This window comes from Eleutherodactylus coqui, chromosome 4 (genome assembly GCF_035609145.1).
Source record: "Eleutherodactylus coqui strain aEleCoq1 chromosome 4, aEleCoq1.hap1, whole genome shotgun sequence".
NCBI lineage: Eukaryota > Metazoa > Chordata > Amphibia > Anura > Eleutherodactylidae > Eleutherodactylus > Eleutherodactylus coqui.
Genome location: NC_089840.1, coordinates 248531334 through 248554002, shown reverse-complemented (window position 1 = coordinate 248554002; position 22669 = coordinate 248531334). Strand labels below are relative to the sequence as shown.

Below are 22669 nucleotides of genomic sequence, written 5' to 3'. Positions count from 1 at the left end.
CAAGGGCACCATTTCCGGCTGTCCAAGATGGCTGTAGCAATGCCATAACTAACTAATGTACACTGTACCTGCTGTCTGATTGGTTAACGCTGATCATTTGGGCAGCTCTGGCCAATCCGAGAGCAGGTACAGGTACTATCAACGCACAGTGGGGATTGGGTAGCCTAAAGATTAGAGTTGCCATCCTGGATGCCTGAAAACGGGACCCGAAACCAGTGGAGCGGAGGGATGGCAGAGATTAGCTACAGGCTGTATACACCATCCACACCTCTGCTGCTGGGACAGAATTTTGTTTTAAAACCTTGGGGCCACTTTAAATATTTTTTTTTCTACTTTTTACAAATAAAGTGCATTTAAAATTTAAAAGGGGTTAAAGTGAACACAATTTTTTTTTCCATTTTGCCTTTCGGTGGTTATTGCTTTTCCTATTTTAACCCCATAGGGATCGGTCTATTTTGCACCCTAATGACCAGGCAATTTTTTGTATCTTCTATCTTCTAATGCTACCACTTCGGGGCACATATGGTGTGTTTAACTTTTTTTTTTTTTTTTCGGAGAGGATGAAGAAAGCCCCCTGAAATTCCAGCATTTTTTTAGGTCCTCTTTTACAGGTTTCATTGTACGGTATAAATGAAATGTTGCTTTTATTCTGTGGGTCCATATGACTATGGCAGTAATACATTTGCCCCCTTTTTTAATGTGTTGTTACTTTTCTACAATAAAAATGCTTAAAAAAACCAATAGTATTTGTATCACCGCATTCCAAAATTCGTAACTTATTTAATTTTCTGCCAATGGAGTTACGTCAGGTTCTGATTTTTGCGGGATGAGTTGTAGTTTCCATTGGTACCATTTTGGTAACTGCAACTTTTGCTGCTCTTTTTTGCAAGAGAGATAGATAAAAAACAATTTGGGCACTTTTTTATGGAAATCCCAAATTTATAGATATTCTTTATTACTTTGGAACAATAAAGGTCCTTTTTAGAGTTGAGCGAACATACTCTGCCGAGCTTGATGCTCGTTCGAGTATTAGCGTACACGCTGTGTTCGACCCCGACCCAGCTTTTGGCTCCTCCCCGCTGTGACGTGACTGTTTTGACCCCTCCCCATCGTGACGCAGCGTGTGTCATTGGCAATTTTTTTTCTGGCAGGAAGGGGGAGAGAGAGAACACGAACCGAGAAAAAAAAAAAAAAAAAGCTTGGCATTCGGCGTCCCACATATAAAAATGCTGGAGTCTCCCATTGTAGTCCATGGGGTTCGTTATTCGAGTAGAGCTCTTGAATTTTACGAAAAGCTGGACTCGAATAACGCGGACCCGAGCATTTGGGGCCTCGCTCATCTCTAGTCCTTTTAAAGAATAAATAGAATTTGCTTTGCACCTTCCACGGCCCATAAAATGTGTATTCTTTTCACCAAATGAGCTGTGGGAGGCTTGTTTTTTGCAAGCCGAGCTGTAGTTTCCCTTTGTACTATTTTAGGATGCATGACAGTTTTTGATCACTTTTTAGTGCATTTTTTTAGGGAAATGAATGAAAAAGATCAATTCTTTGGCGTTGTTTTTTAAATCCTTTTTAAAGCTGCTTATCGTGTGGGATTTTGGTGATAATAATTTTATAGCATGGGTCATTATGAACACAGCGTTATGTTATGTGTTTAATAGTTTTTTTATGATAAAGGGGGTTTGTAGGGAAAATGTGTTTTTTGGGGGCTTTTTTTTTTAAATAAACTTTATTGAACCTTTTAGTACAGTATTTTCAGCAATAAGACCCTGTTGAAGGTAGGATCTGATAGCCTGGCAAACCTGGCTGATCCAGAGGCCTAAATTAGGTCTCCGGCTGCCATGGGAATCCATTGGCTTCCCCTGAATTGCATCGTGGAGAGAGGCACGGTTAAGGGCTCCTACCCACGTTTTTTTTAACGCGATTGTCAATGGGACTTTCAATGTTAAAAACGCAGCGCACAAAAATCGCAGAGCACAAACTAATGCGTTTTTAACATTAGAAAGCTTCCAGCGGTTTAAAAAAAACTCAGCGATATCGCAGCATTAAAAATAAAGCAAGTGGGTAGGAGCCCTTATTTAACTCTTCGTATTAATAATCTCCTTCTGACTTCGAGAAACCTTTCCTTCCCTCTGTGGTACTAAGTACGCCTGGAGAACTGTAAGTTGAGGGCGGTCCTTGATTTAAAAAATGCACATGACCAGACTTCAGGGACTAGGCAAGCCTGAGAGCTCAGTCACACGGGCGCATCGGCGCCCCTGTTACTGCAGGAAGGAGACGGCCGTACCTGAAGACGGACGTCTCTCTGCAGTGCTGGGGAAAGAACATGTGACCGGCTTCATTGCCGGTCATGTGTTCTTTCTTCAGCGCTGCAGAGAAACGTGCGTCTTGAGGTACGGCCGTCTTCCTCCTGCAGTGAGGGCTCAGTCACACGGGTGACTGCCTAACTTTTTAGCAAGTAACAAAACTTTCTATGGCCGATCGCAGCTGTTCACCCTCTAAATGCTGCGGTCAATTCCAACAGCAGCATTTAAATACCCTGATTGGTGTTCGGGGGTCCTGAATGAGATTGCAGGGTGCTATTTGGTTGGCATGGCAGCCAGGGACCTTCTGAAAGCCCCCAGGGCTCCCATTGCAAATTGCCTATTAAGCCATGCCTGTGATGTGGCTTGATAGATTGCCTGTCCGATCGAGGTGTAAAAAAATGTAAGAATTAGATTTTAAAAGTTTTATTAATTATTAAAAAAATGAAAGATAATAAAAGATATTTTATTTTTTTTAAATTAGTACAGAAAAAAAACCACAATATAAATTTGGTATCATAGTAATTAGAGATGAGCGAGTATACTCGCTAAGGCACATTACTCGAGCGAGTAGTGCCTTAGCCGAGTATCTCCCCACTCGTCTCTAAAGATTCGGGGGCCGGCGCGGGTGACAGGTGAGTTGCGGCGGGGAGCGGGGGGGAGAGAGGGAGAGGGAGAGAGAGATCTCCCCTCCATTCCTCCCCGCTCTCCCCCGCCGCTCCCCGACCCCCGAATCTTTAGAGACGAGCAGGGAGATACTCGGCTAAGGCACTACTCACTCAAGCAATGTGCCTTAGCGAGTATACTCGCTCATCTCTAATAGTAATCATACTAACCCATAGAATAAAGTTATCTTGTCATTTAGCTGCAAATAAGACCGTACAAACAAGACAGATTTTTTTTCCCCCTTTTCACTCCACTTAGAATTTTTGAATTTTTTAAAGTTTTTCAGTACATTATATGGTACCATAAATAGATCCATTGATAAATACAACTCGTCCTGCAAAAAACAAGCCCTCATACAGCGACATCGAAGGATAAATAATTAGTTTTTTTTAAAGTGGGGATGAAAAACTGAACATGGAAAGAGAAAACAGTCTGCATCCTTAAGGGGTTAAGACTTGTCGCTTGTACTTGTAATAGAATTTTGACTGAGGCTACGGGGAAGATAAAAGGACAGCAGTTCATCTCATGGGTGTCTGCTGTGTGGAGTAAACACATTTAGCCGCCGACTGATTTTCATTTATACAAAGTCAGAAGATAAAAAAAAGAATATTTTAGAACTCTACTTTCTATACATAATGCAAAACATAAAGAAAGCAAAAACAACAAAAAGATGATAAAACAGGACAAAGCCCGATGGTACATCAGATTGGAGGCCCGCCGGTAGCCCCGAGGTCCTAGTCGGACATCATTGTATATTATGGCGTTGTGTTTACACAAGTCATAACTAGTCTGTTACATTTTATCACGAGCGCCAAACCTCATCAACATCAGTATAAATAACATTAAGGGGCTCATACTGAAACCACAAACTTCTACGGTCATGAGCAGTTCTGCCCTCCAACCGGGGGACAGGAATTTTCGCCTCTGAACAGCATGCGGTTATCCCTGGGAGTTCGGGATTATCACCAGAGGATGGCTGTGGATTAATGTCACAAATCACATATAAAACAACAGAATTAAAAGCAGATGTTCTGGAAAGTTCTATGTACGGTTCTCATAATCTGTTTATGACATCATCCTCCGGGGAATTAATGGTCTCCTCTGGAAAATGGTTTTCTAAAATTTATGTAAGTTTAGTTAAATAACAAAATGGAGCATTCTTAGAAAGTTCACGAGGTGAAACAAGCTGCGAGACCTGATATGTATTTCCCACAAAATGAAATACCAGTTTATATTAAAAATATGTCTATTTGCGTTAGTGTTAATGAAAAAAAATGATACAAAATGCAAAAGGTGTATACATGTTTACATGTAGGGTTCATTTACATTCCCAATAGAGTCACTTTTTTAGTATATTACTAAAGGTGGTATAGTTTCAGGTTATGTATCAGTGCCACCTAGTGGTCATTTTGCCATGAATAGTTGTAAAATTCATGTACAGTATAATAAGCTGCATTATAAACAGTGGGAAACTTGGACTTATTATTATCATACAGGAAGACAGCCATGAATTAGTTATGTCTCAACAGCAGCACTGCAGCTAATGCATCTGTCATCTGTCTCCCTAAGGAGAAAAGATAGCGTTTCTGACCCACATCCTAGGCATCTTGTTAGCAAAGCCAGAAACCTACTGTACACTGATGAGGGGCAAACACTCTGAAACAGCAGTCTGTGTATGGATTCTGGCTTTGCTTTCAATTCCTGGTCATTGTTACAAGGCTTGTATAAAGAGTCTAACATTGATTTGAAGGAATGCTGTCTTCCAATAGGTGGCGCTGCAGATCTATTGTTTCATCTTCCTTATTTGCAGGAAAACATTCTGTGCACCGTTACTCAATCTCTGCCAGGCTGATCTGCTGACACCTGACAGGAAGGGGTCATCGATTCATGCTGCTTACATCAAAGTCTGATCTCCCATCAGCACGGTGCAACAGAAATCTGGATTTATCTGACTAAGTGATGCTTTTCTGCTGTTCAGTGATACAATTTTCGCACTCTTTTACCCACTGACGTCTCGCCTTTCTGTTTCTCTTAGACAACAATGGCGCTAGAACTGGTCGTCTGCTGTTATAGCCCATCCACCAGACATGTTAGTTGGAGCACCAGCATTGTAGTTGGTTGCAATTTGCTTGACTGTGCATCACCTGTTCATCAGAAAAATTCTTAACATCCTCTTTTAACAAATTTTTATTAATTAGTAGTTTACATCCATAGGATATTCTTTTGCTATTTTCTCGATCACACCATTCTCGGTATACTCTACATAGTGTTGCATGAGTAACCCCATAAGGTTGGCAGGATATGAGATGACCAGACTACATTGGAAATTACTGAATTTTCCCATTTAGCGTGGATTCACACTGAGACTGGTCTATAGAAAACTTGCTCACATGACTTTAGGTTGCACTCTGGGGTCAGGATGCTAATTTTTATTTTAACCTATTAAGGACCAGAGAAGTAAATATACGGCGGCTGGTCCTAAGCTTAAAGCACCACTGATATTAAATTTACAGCGACACTTTAAGCCTCCTCTCTCTGCAATCAATTAGAGGCAGGACAGGTTATCAGCTGTTAGTGACAGCTGATAACCCGGAGGAGAAGGCAGGAGGGGTTTTTAACCCTTCCTGCCTTCCCCTACCTTGAGTACACAGCGCTCATTGAGCACTGTGTACTAGAAAGTAAAAGTGGAAGGGTGTCTTCCACTGCGGGAGTCAGGGGGTCATGTGACCACCGGGGTTCCCTGCTACAGCACAGCTGGAAGGTCATACTAGACCCTAATCTGCTCTGCCAGTGACTAATGTCACTAGAGGTGTTGTTTTTCCCTGTAACTGGGGCTCCTATGGATGCCTTAGCTACAGTGGGAAAGTGTCAAATAAAAAAAAAAGGCCCCCAGAGGTTTTATATGACGTCATGGGGGATATAGATAGTAGAAAAACATGATTGCATACACAAGTAAATACAAATTACAGAATACAACAACAATACATACATAAGAAAGAGAATAACACAAAGCAGATGCCAACCAAAACCGTCGCCGTATGCGCCCTGTAAACCAAAACCATACATACTATATATCAAAACGTCCGAAAGAAATAGAGAAACCCGTTCCCATACTTTATTTTAGCAGAACTACACTAAATAAAAAAAATCATTTTTTTTTTAGCATTTTACCCCCAATAAACCTAAAAAACGGAAAAAAATAAGTGAAAAAGATATTTAAAAAATTACCCTATATGTCACGGGAAAACAATGCAGTTAAAATAATTTTGGGAGCTAAAGGAAACAAAATAGGGCAGTAAAACCACCACATGGGTAAAATCCCTAAAAAGTATCTGGTCCTTAAGGTACAAAACAGCCTGGTCCTTAAGGGGTTAAAAAAGTTCTAATCGGAAAAGGCTCAGTGTCTCTAATAAAGTGGCCATTCAATGTATCTATAGAGATTTATAGCCAATAGCACATCATAAAATGCTACAAATACAGCTTGAAGAATATTATCTTTTCCTTCCCAAATACAGATAAACCCCTGGAATTACCTATGTTCCAGATAATCCCATCACAGAAGCAGATTGTTTTTCATGGCGATCGCCTCCCATTTCATTGTACTGCCACCTATATGCCAGGCATCAGTGACATCTATTGGCTACATGATGGACAGCGGGTGGAAAGCAATGAAGAGCATGGGATCTTTGTGGAAGAAAGTGTAATACATGACTGCTGCTTGATAACACGGTAAGAAGGAACTTTTCTTCTATGCATGTCTAGTCTCTATGATGTATTCCTCTTGTTTTAAGATGGGTACTAATGAGATGTAATGGAGTTGATAAGTTAATGATTCTTGCGTTTCTTTCAGGTTTGTGTCAGGCTTCAAAGCTTAGATGCACCCATGGGGTTATTTTGGGGTCAGTGGGATACTAATTCAGTTTATTAAATGGACTTATGAACAGTGGCATACTTAGAAGACAGAGGAGCCAAATACTGTAACAAAATAACAATGGGTCATTCCTTACGATGATGGGTTTTGCCACCCAGGACAGAAGGGGTTGATGTCAGCATTCAAAATGGTGAGGGGTAACATAATCTTCCATGCCTGCCCCCTTCATCTGATTGTCTGTCACATTCTGGAGGTCTCCCCTGTGTATTCCAGTCACGTCCGTGCAGTGCAGACCCCTATTTGATGCTTATAAGACACCATCTAGATAGTGAAGTTTTTTGCTTTCACTTTCATATCTATCCCATGATGCATCAGCACAGAATTAGTTGAAGCTGTATATTTTTTGCCTACATGGTTGCAGTTTAGCATTACCGTCTATATTCACTTAAATAAGCTACAGACTCTAAGTATACAGTCAGGAGAATGAGCTATGATCTCCTCTATTATACCTGTGTGACATTATCAGTAACTGAGTAAATAACTCTGCACCCCTTTAAATCAGGGCGCCACAGTAAACGCAAACTTAAAATTTCTGGAGAAGAATTAAAACACACACAGTGTTCAAAAATAACCCAGCAAAAAAACCATTTCCAACCTGTTTCACCCAACAGTCGAGGGTTCTTAAAGGAACCAAAAATGACAATTCCCATTCAAATCAGACCATAAAACCCAAGCAACCAAAAATATTGCATATGCTGAAAAAGTTACAAAATCCAATATACTTGAGTATATTTTCCTGTGTAAAAATCAGTGTTCTTACCTATGTTCAGGGTGCTGAATTCAGATACGGCAACCAAAAGTGTCTGTCAGGCAAGGAATATTCAATATTGGACCATTTTGTTACAGTTTATCAACCATTAAAACTTTGGGCCCCAATAATCAAAGCTGTCTAACAGGAGAGATGCAGTGACTTATCAGATTTCACCAGGACATACATGCAATTGAAAAAGGGTATGAAAGAAAGTAGATGTCTGCGATGCTGGCTGATTACTGCTGGAATATTCCAAGGGGGAACACTGCATAGATGAAAGAAATAAGGGACTTCTGCAAACATTGCATCTAACTTTCCATATTTGCATGCCAAAAGTAATCACTTAATTTAGGTGATACTAAAGGGTTATTATAGCCTTATACATCAGGTATGCCTAATTATTATTCGAGGCATCAGAGAAGAATACAATGAGAAACACTCAAGTGATGTTTTCAAACTCTTCTGTTTTATTGTTCTAATGCAAGAGATTATATGGTTTGGCATCACCCACAATGTAAATAAATAGAAATCTACAGCATGTGTGATGCTTTTCTCTTAGTAAAACATTACAAAGGTTAATTATGACAAAGCTGCATGCTGAGCATCTGAGACTCTGTTAGTAAATTTTCACTGCAATGCTTTTTTTCACACATTCTTCTCACTATTCACACGGCACAATTATTATACATGACACTACTGCATAAAATATAATTCAATCCCTACAGACCACTTATGGAAGTTCTTTGTTATTATGCATGTGCCACCTTGCTTATAACTGTATGTTACCCTATTCAGGATTTACTGTTTTTAAGTACCTCTGTTCCTGACAGTCAAAATCTGATCACAAATTTGGAATTGGCACCCAAAACTCTGTAAGATACAGAAATAATAAAAAACATTAAAAAAAACACTTAACAACCAGTCATTGCAACAATTATATTTCCAATGCAGGTTACACATTACAATGACAGCATTGACAATGGACACAAGTCCACGTTTTATTTTTGCACCGGTTTTAATAACTAAGTCCTGCTATGCTCCATCTGAACACTATGTTGTGCTCGCCCCATGGCCGAAAACCACATAAACCAACATAGTTCTACCAGCAGTGGCCCAGCTTCATGAGCTGCCCCTCTAAGGGCCATTGAACAGCGTCAAACCACTGATCTCGATATAAACAGGACAACGACAGTCATGATAGGGTTAATATTAGTTCATTGCTTCTTGTAACGGTGTGTCAAAAAGTAAAGAACACTATGTAGTCCGAAAATAGATGTCTCCCAAAATGTTTAAGAATGTGTTTGTGCCGTTGATACATTGAACTTCCGCTCTTTCCGTACATTTTTATCCCATTGTTTTTAGTTTATATAGAAAAACAATGAAGATAAAGTTCTGTAAAGTCACATAAATCCTGTCGGAAGGTTCTGGAAAGATTTAGTTATTTCAGGTTTTGTTTCTTTTCCTGCAAGCGGGATTGTGTTACTAAAACATTTTACTCTCTCCAGCCCAACCTTAGAAACATAACGGGTGAGGACTGTACAAGGCACATGATATATACTGTAAAAGTGTCCATATACAAAAGTGTAAGTTCACTTTTAAGTAGTTTATATGTAGATATAATCTAGGAGGTGAAGGACCCCAATAGCAAATGGTGTCTTAAAATAAAGTGCCCTTCTAGTTCTGATTAACATTACTACAACCCTATCCACCAGGAACATGAGGACTTGGTAATTGCTTATCCTCATCTCCTTTTCATGATCCCTTGGTTAAGGGTATTCCAGTTTTAGCAAAAAAAATGTATTTTTTGCGTAATGAAAAGCTATACAATTTTACAGTATATGCATACATTTTTCATGGTTCTCAAGATCAAATATCGCTGTTGCCTGAAGGACAGGAGAACCGACTGGCATTGGCAAGAGAATGGAGAGAGGAGTGAAGAGTAATGATCACAACTCCCCAGGCAATACTATGGATTGGATGGGGTTGGTAGAGGTAAAAACACCAGCACAGCGAACTGTAAGTGAGGCCAGCCTTAGAAAAGACTTTAGGACTGTAGATGTGCATACCGTTAAGGTTACAAATATTTAGCTAGCAGGGCACAGGGCCACACTGAGGAAACCAGACTTTTAATAAGTTTTCACTGCTCATATCCTCGTTCATGGACTGAGATCTTGTTGCAAAGAGGAAAATGAAACAGTGGCTCGGGTAGTGTGCAAGCCATTTCCAATTGCCCAGGTATTGTTCATGCACTCACTGGCTGTCTTCTTGGGATTTTTTGATTGAAAGCCTCAGTCGCATGGCATGAACTTTTGTTACTGACCATCAGCATGATGTTATTTCTGTCCTGGATTGTTGATCACATCTTCTGGTACCTGCAATTAGTGTTTTCCATAGCACATAATTCAACATAATGTTATTAATTCTCAACAGCCATAACTTAAAAATGGTTGCAGGTATTGAAAAAGTGACTTTACCTACTAATTTCTGATGAAATTCTATGCTTACATCATGCATTCCATGACCTCCTTACCATTGATCTTTCTTGGTCTGAATTCAAGATGGCTGCCACCTACATGGCCAACAGGCAACTCCATAGTGTCCAAAAGCTTCCAAAAGAAAAAGTTTCCTACTTGCATCTCTCTACGTTCAGAATCTATTCCAGGTGGACCTAACGTTTGAATCACCCTTTATATGAGCCCAGTAGTGTTTAGGTGTATTGGTCCTTTAAGTTCCATTCCAGTGTCATAGATGTACAGTAGGGTTATGACTTTTTTCAAATTTGAAAGCCTGTGGTGGCAATGATGACTTTTAGCACGTAACTCTCAAAAATTATTTTCATTTTGTTAAATTGCAAAAAAAAAAACTCTGCACCCAACGAGATGTTGTTTTAGCCTGAATCATGAAATCTGAAAATAAAATACCATAAAATATGAGAATTGTGAATTGACGATCCTAACAATATTGAAACCAATTTTAATTAAAAACCAAATTTAGAGCATCACTATCCAGAACTTCTCCATCCTCTGTGACTCATTATTTAATCTTTGCTCATGACCTAGTAACCTTGCTGACAGAAATTCTTGTAGTCAAGCTTGCATTAACCCTTTCCTAGTGGATAGGCTTTTTTTCTTTATTATGTTTTACAACCTATAAACTCCTATTATTTGTTGTTATTTGCCGTATATGGCAAAGATTAAATGATATTGGGTGCGGGAGGTTCTTACATGACCAAAAGAAAATGACACCAGAAAACTAACATATAGGCAAAAGTTTATGAAATGCAACATCAGGAAAAATAATATTTTGAGAAAAGTTAAAAAGTCATGTACAGTCTCTCTGCCTCATCTTTCCTGAGTGCGGGTCATGCTACAGTTTCTATTTGCTATCAGCCTTTTCTGTCATTATTGTCCTGTGTCTCCGATGTGCAGACATGCCATGTCACTTCATATTTCAGTGAACATTTGACATTATTCTAATCCTTACGATAAAGTCACGCAAATCAATTAGAGTTTTACACGCTTGCATAACGAGCAGAAAAGAAAAACAAATGCCCAGGTTCGGTCAGACCTCACAATGGAAAATATCCAGCATTATTGTCTTGTCTTAAGAGTACAGTCAGGATAAGTAGGGGACGATAGAGGAGCACAATAGGAAAAAGTACAGGTTCCGGGCCATTTTCTGTTTTTGGATTGTAGTTACAGAAATGTTGCATGGTACTAACATAGCCCAAATGTCTATATACTGTATATTGGAGTACAGATGCAGCAAAGTTTAACTTGGTTGGGATAACTTTCTGCAAGTTATCATATTGTATCTTAAAGAGTCACTGCTGCATTTTTTTTTTCATTCACTTCTTTACTCATTCATTATGTAGCAATTTCCCCCAGTATATATAAGTGAGCTAGTGTTAACTTGGCTAGTTATTCCTTTCTATCTAAAACTCCTGGCTTCTTTTTCCTCAGGTGGTCATGTGATCTCAGTTAGGCTCCACCCCCAGATGCCTTTTCTAGACTGCACATGAACTTTCCTGTCACTAGGCTCTGCCCCTGTCTGTGGCTATGACCCCTGTCTTTGTCTGGTCTGCATATACAGATGTAGCAGCACAATCCTTGAAGGTGGGCACACTACATCTGCAGCATAGACCATCTGGTACCTTTAAGTTGCACTCTGCAAGCTCCCACTGTTGTAACAGGAAACAACAGGAGAGTGAGAACAAGCAATTGAATAAAATGGACAGAATTTTGACCAGGCGGGTATTGGGCTCAGGGCTTCCACCAGTTTTCCAGAAATAATTTGGAGTTGGTCCAATGAGTGGCACATTGATTTGGCTGTAGATCTGAGAGTTTCAGAGAGATCATCAAACTTTTATCCTACTGAGTGGGCAGAGAGGTCTGCAGTGACTCATGTCCTTGCACTGGCCAAATGGGTTCAGGATCGGGTCCAGTTTTAAGCAGAGCTCTGTTGGTCGCCATAGCATGGAAGCTCCATGGAAAACTGAGATAGGCCTCCAAAGTCGACATTGATGGTCAGAAAAATGAAATTTAACAGGCGTGTGAATAATGACACAATTTAAAAGGATTCTGTCACCAGGTTCATGAAGTTTGACTTAGAGCTAAGGTCCGTGAAATTGAGGCGAGCATCTCCCCACCAGCAGCATGCTGGGTAACTGCTCTCTTCCTATACACAAAAGGGGAGAGAGTTTACAGTCTAGGTGATGTAGATGAAGAGAGGCTGCGTGGCCCGCTTCCATGACTCAGAGTTCAGCTCTCTGAGTCAAACCTCATGAACCTGGTGACAAAATCCCTTTAAGTTCCAGTTTCTAAGAGGATAATCCAGTTAGCGATATTACAACTAGAATCCTTGTCATAGTCCTTACCCTGTTACTGGGAATGAAAGTCCTTTTCATTCACAGACCATCATGGTTGGTTGAGAATGAACCAGGGAATGATTGACTTTTCTGGACACTGCATTATCCCTATACTTCAGAGGAACACCATGCTTCTAGAGTAATTTCACCGCAAGACTGCGACAACACAGGAGAGACTCTTGTTGTCTTCCTTTCACTACACCTCAGCTACTTCTGCCACACCCTTCCCGTTAAGTTCCTACTCAAGAGTCCTATCCCATTATTCCCGCCCCCTTAAAGCAACAGCACAGCCATACATCACTATACAACAAAGAACAATAGAAAAATGTTCAAACAAGAATCTGTACTCCCCTTACAGTGGCAAAGTATATGCTTTCAGGCTTCTGCTCATAATCCTTTAAGACCCTAGTGACATTCTTGGCTGCCAGTGGCCACTTAAGACCCAGAAATTCAGCGGAAAGCTGTAGATGGACCACAGCCAGCTGACATGAGGAGGGGAGCCCAAGGTCCATGAGCTTTAACTATGCCCCCGCCTCTGAATTGGTGATAAACGTCTTCAATGGGAAACCCCCATTCATTTACATACTTCTGTATTTTTGTGATATATTTTTGGTTTTCCCCAGTCTCAGAGAGGGACCTTCGACTTTTCATACGGTCCCTGGTGTTTTCTAATATTCTTATACTTTAGTGTAATTTACACTAAAATAGCACGTTATCCCATATAGAATTTCTTGCCAGAAACATGGAGTCAGTATTTTTGTCTTCTCCATCCGCTCTGCTTAAAAGAAGATTAAAGTTCTGTTTTTTAATATGCAGTTGAGGCGCTCTATGTAAATATCTGCCGTTTTAAGGTCTTGCTGCGCCTTTCCTTCCTAAAATGTTAACTGCCTGTATTATGGTAAAATATGCTTTTTGTGGCAGAAGAAATATTGTTTAATGCTGTATAAACACATTTTTCTGCTAATGAAATCTTCTTTTCTTACACCTTACTCAGTTCCCTTACATTAGCTTTGGCAAAAAGTGAAGAGTGGATACTTAAGAGGCTGTTTCAGGTTACATTAAACATTTAACATTTACTACTAAATGCCAACAAAAACCATATTCCTTACATTTGGTGTTAGTTATGGAGCGTTTGTCTTTTTGCTCTGCAGATATAAATGATATTGCTCTATAAAAGTGTTTCTAACATGTTTATAGCTATATTTTATGCACTTAAAGGGAATGTCCATCATTTAACACAAGTTAACATTTTTCGGGCCAACAATCTGTCCTGATTAACTTGCTAAAGTATCTTTGTAAGGGTCAGAGCTCTGTTATTCTGATATAGATCTCATATACACAGAGAGTTACTATACATGAGAACATTCAGACTGCAGCGAGAACTAAAAGGAACATGTAACCTAGAAATGAATATACCGGGAAGTAAGCCGGACATACCGTATACTCCGGCGTATAAGGCGACTGGGCGTATAAGATGACCCCCAACTGTTGACTTATACACCGGGAATACTGTGTAGAAAAAAAAACAGTACTCACCTCCTGCTGCGTTCTGCTGCTGGCTGTTGCTCCCTCCTCTTTGCCGGCAGTGCATTGCTTTCTGGATGCGGAGCTTGAAATCCCCGCCTCCAGAAAGCTAATGCTGTGATTGGCTAACGCAGGCGACGTCAGCCAATGAAATATGGCACTGTGTTAGCCAATCACAGCCATTTAATGATGTCATTGAATGGCTTTGATTGGCTAATGCCGCCTGAGTTAGCAAATTGCAGCATTAGCTTTCTGGAAGCAGGGATTTCAAGCCCTGCATCCAGAAAGCAATGCTCTGTTGGTGAGGAGGTGGGAGCGACCGCCTGCAGCAGCGCTGCAGAACGCCGTGGGAGGTGAGTATTGTTTTTTGTTTTTTTTTCTACAGCTTATACCTGGCGTATAAGACGACCCCTGACTTTGGAGAAGATTCTCCGGGGTTAAAATGTCATCTTCTATGCCGGTATTAATGGTAATCTTATCCAACTATTCTTCAGTCTGCGGGAATGTTTGGAACAGTCTGGTAGAAATCATGCAGGGAATACAATAGATAATTTCCTGCTCATCTGTTCCATTTGTGGCTGGTGATTGAGAGAGGGGAGTGGCTTAGACAAGAGACAGGGCTTAACAGTATTTGCTGCAGCAGACAGGGAGAAGGGGGGAGGCTCCTGCTGCAGGCAAATGATTGTGAGGAAGAGGCGGGCAAATGTCTGATCTCCTGTGAAACATTTTTGCATAATTTTTGCATAATTGCATTATGAAACAAAATAGGATGAAAGGAAAGAAGCAGATTAAGGCCTCCTTCACACGGGCGACAAAGTCGCGCGATTTTGTAGCATTGCTAGGATGCTACAAATCACATGTATGAGAAGCCCATGGTTTCCTATGGGTTCCTTCACACATGAGATGTTTTGTGCTACAAAACGACACACAAACCTCGCAGGTCCGGCGATAGGCCCGCGACACGCAAGGTTTTGTAGCCCATGTTTCTCTATGGAGCCTTCCTCTCTGTTGCATCGCATTGCACGATAACGCGGTTTGCATGCGATGCGATGCAACTTTGACAGTAGCAGATGCTACAAAGTCGCGGTATTGCTGCTAGAAAATCGCAGCGATATCGTACGGTGCAGCGATGCGGTGTCACCTATATGAAGGAGGCCTAAAGGGGTTTCCAGGCAAAATACTATTGATGATCTATCTTTAGGATATGTCATCAATAATTGATTGGCTGGAGCCTGTTCCTCAGGACGCAGGACGATCAGCTGATCTGACGCCCGCTATCCACACAGCAAATGGAAGGGGTCAGAGTGGATCTGCAATCCATGTAGTGACCGGCATTTGTAATTGCAGGCTGTGGTCTAATTGAAATCAATGGCAGCTGCACCTGAAGTTACAAGCACTGGGCACTACATAGAAGTCGGAGCAGCAGCTTCCGCTCCAACCCCTGTGCATTCGTGGCACTAACAGGGTGTCTGACCAGCTGATTAACCAGGCGGTGGACTTCAGCCGAAGGATAGGTCATCAATAGTATTTTGCCTGAACAACCTCTTTAAAGAAAGAATTGCTGGTATTCTTTTATTTTTTACATTTTTGTGTATTTTCCATTCATTCGTGTATTTGCCATTCATTTAACCCCTTGGCGACATACATGTATGGCAGATCTGCTCAGGGATTGTATAGAGCAGGCTGCACAATTCTGACAGTGGCATTTAAATATCCTGAATGACATTTAAATGTCCAAAATGGCTTGCCTGCGGCAGCTGTTTGGGTGTCATAGCAGCCATGTAGTTTTGCCTATTAAGAAGGGCCTATAGCATGTGTTAAAAGAGGTAGGAACTATATACAAAAGGTTTGTAGGAAGGCTCCACCATTGAAGAGAACAGGAAAAAAAGCCCCCATCCATAGAGAGAATAGAGCAAGAAGATTCAACCCATGAAGATAAAAAAGCAGAAACAGAGCAAATAGTTTATTATTACCATGTCGTGCCTCACAGGGCAGGTTTTTTAAATGAGTCAACAAGGCAATTTAATCTCTCAAGTATTTGAAAGTACTGTACTACTTTGGCAGTTGGTATTATGGCAGGGAAATCCCTGAAGCTTGCTGCGCCGAGTATGCAGTAAAAAGCCCGGAAGATTTCAAATAACAGCTCAGTGCTCTGCACATTTCAGCACTAGAGCTGTCCATGAAAATCTTCCGGGGTTTAACTGCATGTTCAGTGCAGCAAGCCCCGGAGATTTTCTAGGCGTGCCACTAAAGGGGTTACGAAAACATGGCAAGATACTCCAGTCATAAAGATAACAGAGCATGGAGGCTCCACCAAGGAAAAGAACAGGGCAGGAAGACTCTGCCTATGAGGATAAAAGAGCAGAAACCGAGTAGAGAGGGTCCACTCACATAAGAATAGAGGCTCCACCCATGAGGAGAACAGGACAGGGAGACTCTACCCATGAAGAGCCCAGGAAAAGAAGGCTCCACCCATGAAGAGAACAGGGCAGGAAGTCTCTACAGTTCCTATAAACCCTGAATAGTTATGGCATATAGCTTCCTTGACCTAGGCTAAGGAAACCTGCTTGAACCAATGACTGGAATGCAAATAATAACATAACACTCTGCATAAAGTGAAGAATTGTGTTAGATAAAGGGGAGTTTTGTGGGGGAATTAGGCTTTCCATAACTAATACAGCTCTGCTACATCTGTGTATCTGCCGTATGAACTATTAAGCACAAATTTTCTGGATTAAACCCTATAGCAGAGAGTGTTAGTTCCCTCCTTCGGTGATGTAAAATGATTATGCATGATCATGAGCTCAGCCGCTTATCCCGCCACAACTGAAAAATAGAAAATAAAAAAAGAAAATGAGATTTGTTTCATTAATCCATAGCGCAGACACTCCCAGCAGATTTGTGCTATTTTCTAACTCGGCGTCAGAAACAGAATGAAGCTTTTCTCATTTTATTTTTTGATTAACAGGAAATTGCTTCTCAGGAAAACAGAGATTGATAATATATCCCTTCAAATTCATGTTGGGGAACTAATGATGCATTGTTGATTTTGCTCCACGAGTGGGTGATGTAATGCTCAGTAATGCCGTACACAGATAACTCAAATAGGAATTATATAATGCACACATCCCGAAAATGCTGATGTGCAGAATATCTTTATGAAGGGAGTGAAAGAGAAATGTGCCAGACTGCACTTTTAGGGTGAGATAGACAAAGCAACGATTTGGGGCACGGTGGGAGATGGGTTAATCCTCAGCCTTAAGATTTCTATGCTACATTATGCCTGCAGCTCATGTCTACATTATACTACAGTAGTCGCTTATTGGGGTCTACTCTTGTAACTATAGTTGTTACATTCGTGTAGTGCGCAAGTATGGAGCCCTTCATGGATGTCACAAACTAGTCAGACCAATACATAATTAATAGAGATGAGTGAGTATACTCGCTAAGGCACATTACTCGAACGAGTAGTGCCTTAGCCGAGTATCTCCCCGCTCGTCTGTAAAGATTCGGGGGGTTGCGCGGGTGACAGGTGAGTAGCGGCAAGGAGCGGGGGGGAGAGATCTCCCCTCCGTTCCTCCCCGCTCTCCCCCACCGCTCCCCGACGTTCCTCCCCGCTCTCCCCCACCGCTCCCCGCCTCCCGCCGGCCCCCTAATCTTTAGAGACGAGCGGGGAGATACTCGGCTAAGGCACTACTCACTTGAGTAATGTGCCTTAGCGATTATACTCGCTCATTTCTAATAATTAACGATCACTATGGACCAATATAGACATAGGGGATTACCCAAAAGAAATGGGAATCTTCTGGTGGGCGGGGCATTACTAGTATAGGCTTCTGTTGCTAGGTGAATGTTAGCAGCACCCTTCTGAGGTGGTCTACCAGCCAACGTAGGTTGGGGAAGGTTGTGTTAAACTCCAGTGATTTTTTTCCCTAACAAGTTGTTCAATTTTTCACCTATTTTGTGGATTTCTACCAACAATGTACAGCTGTGAAATTTAGTTTTCTTTTCTACTGTGCAAAGTACTCATAAAAAAGTTGCACGGAGCGAGAATGGGTATATACGGAGGGTCAGGCAAGGGTGTCATTCCCTTTTTGTCAAAAATTGGTTAAAGGGGTTTTCCAGGGAAATACTATTGATGACCTATCCTTAGGATAGGTCATCAATAGTTGATCTGCTGGGGTCCGTCGCTCAGGACCCCGACTGATCAGCTGAGCAGGTGCAAGCTGTCAGTGCCACAACAACACAGAGGTCGGAGTGAAAGCCTCCGTGCCAACCTCTGAGTAGTGTCCAGGGCTTGTAACTGCAGACACGGCTCTCATTGAAATCAATGGAAGCCGTGCCTGCAGTTACAAGCCCCGGCCACTATACGGAGATCGGCACGGAGGCTTCTACTCTGACCTCTGTGTATTTGGAGCCGAACCTGCTTGATTTCAATGAGAACTGTGCCTGCAGTTACAAGCACCGGCCACTACTCAGAGGTCGGCGCAGTTGGTTGGTCGGGGTCCTGAGTGGTGGACCCTGGCCGATCTACTAAAAAAAAAAAAAACAATAAAGGTAATAAAGTCAAATTTACCTTAAAATTGTGCCTATAAAAACAACAGCTCGTCACTGAAAAAATAAACCCTCTCACTGTTCCATTGATGGAAAAATAAAGAAGTCTTCGGTCTTTGAATGCAGCGATGACAAAAGCAAATTATTTTTACAAAAAAAGGGGTTTTATTGTGCAAAAGTGGAAAATCTTAAAATAAATACAAAATTTCAGTTGTAATTGTACTGACCCATAGAAAAAGTTTGTAATTAGAGTTGAGCGAACGTACTCTTCCGAACTTGATGCTTGTTCGAGTATTAGCATACTCGATGGTGCTCGAGCAAGCATCACGCCGTGTTCGACCCCGCCCCAGTTTTTGGCCCCTCCCTGCTGTGACGTGTCAGTTTTTGCCCCTCCCCACTGGGACCCGGAGTCCCACATACAAAAATGCTCGAATCTCCCATTGTAGTCAATGGGGTTCGTTACTCGAGTAGAGCTCTCGAATTTTACGAAAAGCTCTCGAATAACGAGGACCCAAACATTTGGGTGCTCGCTCATCTCTAGTTGTAATGCTGTTTATAATGCACAGTGAAAGCCATAGAAAGAGAAAAAAATGTCAATTTTTTTTTTTTTTTTTCACCCAGCACCACAAAAAATTAATAATTGTAATGCAATACATAATATGTCCCCTAAACAGGTATCAATAAAACTACGGTTCCCAATGCAAAGAGCAAGCCATCATATGGCTATGTCAACAGAAAAATAAAAGTTACTATTTCAGAAGTGGAGAATAAAATCTTTAAAAAGTTGTTGCTTCTTTAGGTCCAATAGGTTAAAGAAGAAGTGTCACTTTATAAAGTTGTCAGGGATAGCTGCTTAGCGTTGCAGGCGAGGCACCTTTGGGTTTATTGTCCTTTTATTTTATTCATACTCACACCCATTCGTTCATGTGTGCTCTTCTTAGGTTTGGCTTTGGGCGCTATAAATCTGTCAAGTGGTTAGTCTCCACCGCTCACTGTCAATCAAGTGTGACCTCATCTATTCATGGTGGGGACTGCCTACTTGACAGATTCACAGAACTTGCAGACGAATCTGACAAGAGGCTGTACAGGCAATCAAAGGTGAGTATTAAGAAAAGGGAAGCAGCAATAGAGTCTGTGGGGCCATGGCTTCAGAGCTATGAAGTAATAGTGTCGTGGCCCAGAGTTGGTGTTCCACAGCACTGTCATTGCAACCTCATGTGTGGTGTCTATGTGTATATGTGTGTTCATTAGAGATGAGCGAGCACCAAAATGCTCGGGTGCTCGTTACTCGGGACGAAATTTTCGCGATGCTCGAGGGTTCGTTTCGAGTAACGAACCCCATTGAAATCAATGGGCGACCCGAGCATTTTTGTATATCGCCGATGCTCGCTAAGGTTTCCATTTGTGAAAATCGGGGCAATTCAAGAAAGTGATGGGAACGACACAGCAACGGATTGGGCAGGCGAGGGGCTACATGTTGGGCTGCATCTCAAGTTCCCAGGTCCCACTATTAAGCCACAATAGCGGCAAGAGTGGGCCCCCCCCCAACAACTTTTACTTCTGAAAAGCCCTCATTAGCAATGCATACCTTAGCTAAGCACCACACTACCTCCAACAAAGCACAATCACTGCCTGCATGACACTCCGCTGCCACTTCTCCTGGGTTACATGCTGCCCAACCGGACCCCCCTGCAAGACCCAGTGTCCACAGCGCACACCAAATTGTCCCTGCGCAGCCTTCAGCTGCACTCATGCCACGCCACACTCATGTCTATTTATAAGTGCGTCTGCCATGAGGAGGAACCGCAGCCACACACTGCAGAGGGTTGGCAGGGCTAGGCAGCGACCCTCTTTAAAAGGGGCGGGGCGCTAGCCCACAATGCTGTACAGAAGCAATGAGAAATATAATCCTGTGCCACCGCCATCAGGAGCTGCACACGTGGGCATAGCAATGGGGAACCTATGTGCCACACACTATTCATTCTGTCAAGGTGTCTGCATGCCCCAGTCAGACTGCGGTTTTTTATAAATAGTCACAGGCAGGTACAACTCCGCAATGGGAATTCCGTGTGCACCCACAGCATGGGTGGCTCCCTGGAACCCACCGGCTGTACATTAATGTATCCCATTGCAGTGCCCATCACAGCTGAGGTAATGTCATGTTTAATGCAAGTGGGCTTTGGCCCACACTGCATGCCCCAGTCAGACTGGGGTTCTTTAGAAGTGGACACATGCAGTTACAACTCCGTGTGGACCCACGGCATGGGTGGCTCCCTGGAACCCACCGGCGGTACATAAATATATCCCATTGCTGTGCCCAACACAGCTGATGTAACGTCAGCTGTAATGCAGGTGGGCTAAAAATTAATTGGATTACACTGTAGGCGAGGGCCCCCAAAAATTGGTGTACCAACAGTACTAATGTACCTCAGAAAAATTGCCCATGCCCAACCAAGAGGGCAGGTGAAACCCATTAATCGCTTTGGTTAATGTGGCTTAATTTGTAACTAGGCCTGGAGGCAGCCCAGTTAAAATAAAAATTGGTTCAGGTGAAAGTTTCAACGCTTTAATGAGCATTGAAACGTATAAAAATTGTTTACAAAAATATGACTGAGCCTTGTGGGCCTAAGAAAAATTGCCCGTTCGGCGTGATTATGTGAGGTTTCAGGAGGAGGAGCAGGAGGAGGAGGATGAATATTATACACAGATTGATGAAGCAGAAATGTCCCCGTTTTTGATGGTGATAGAGAACGATGCTTCCATCCGCGGGTGCAGCCTACGTATTGCTTAGGTATCGCTGCTGTCCGCTGGTGAAGAAGAGAAGTCTGGGGAAATCCAGGCTTTGTTCATCTTGATGAGTGTAAGCCTGTCGGCACTGTCGGTTGACAGGCGCGTACGCTTATCCGTGATGATTCCCCCAGCCGCACTAAACACCCTCTCTGACAAGACGGTAGCCGCAGGACAAGCAAGCACCTCCAGGGCATACAGCGCGAGTTCAGGCCACGTGTCCAGCTTCGACACCCAGCAGTTGTAGGGTGCAGAGGCGTCAGCGAGGACGGTCGTGCGATCGGCTACGTACTCCCTCACCATCCTTTTACAGTGCTCCCGCCGACTCAGCCTTGACTGGGGAGCGGTGACACAGTCTTGCTGGGGAGCCAGAAAGCTGTCAAAGGCCTTAGAGAGTGTTCCCCTGCCTGTGCTGTACATGCTGCCTGATCTCCGCGTCTCCCCTGCTACCTGGCCCTCGGAACTGCGCCTTCGGCCACTAGCGCTGTCGGATGGGAAGTTTACCATCAGTTTGTCCACCAGGGTCCTGTGGTATAGCATCACTCTCGAACCCCTTTCCTCTTCGGGTATGAGAGTGGAAAGGTTCTCCTTATACCGTGGGTCGAGCAGTGTGTACACCCAGTAATCCGTAGTGGCCAGAATGCGTGTAGCGCGAGGGTCACGAGAAAGGCATCCTAACATGAAGTCAGCCATGTGTGCCAGGGTACCTGTACACAACACATGGCTGTCCTCACTAGGAAGATCACTTTCAGGATCCTCCTCCTCCTCCACTGGCCATACACGCTGAAAGGATGACAGGCAAGCAGCATGTGTACCCTCAGCAGTGGGCCAAGCTGTCTCTTCCCCCTCCTCCTCATGCTCCTCCCCCTCCTCCTCAACGCGCTGAGATATAGACATGAGGGTGCTCTGACTATCCAGCGACATACTGTCTTCCCACGCCTCCGTTTCCGAGGGCAAAGCGTCTGCCTTTATGCTTTGCAGGGAACTTCTCAAGAGGCATAGCAGAGGAATGGTGACGCTAATGATTGCAGCATCCCCGCTCACCATCTGGGTAGACTCCTCAAAGTTTCCAAGGACCTGGCAGATGTCTGCCAACCAGGCCCACTCTTCTGTAAAGAATTGAGGAGGCTGACTCCCACTACGCCGCCCATGTTGGAGTTGGTATTCCACAATAGCTCTACGCTGCTCATAGAGCCTGGCCAACATGTGGAGCGTAGAGTTCCACCGTGTGGGCACGTCGCACAGCAATCGGTGCACTGGCAGATTAAACCGATGTTGCATGGTCC

The 22669-nt window shown here is 42.7% G+C and overlaps 1 protein-coding gene across 2 annotated transcripts in view; it reads left to right on the top strand.

The window, feature by feature from the left end:
• ADGRA1 (adhesion G protein-coupled receptor A1) overlaps positions 1-22669 on the top strand; it is a 738392-nt gene that overhangs the window by 164798 nt on the left and 550925 nt on the right. For both annotated transcript variants that reach the window (XM_066601012.1, XM_066601013.1), the window contains one exon: positions 6485-6698. In XM_066601012.1, coding sequence (XP_066457109.1) covers positions 6485-6698 — 214 coding nt within the window. The remainder of the gene's footprint in view (positions 1-6484; positions 6699-22669) is intronic.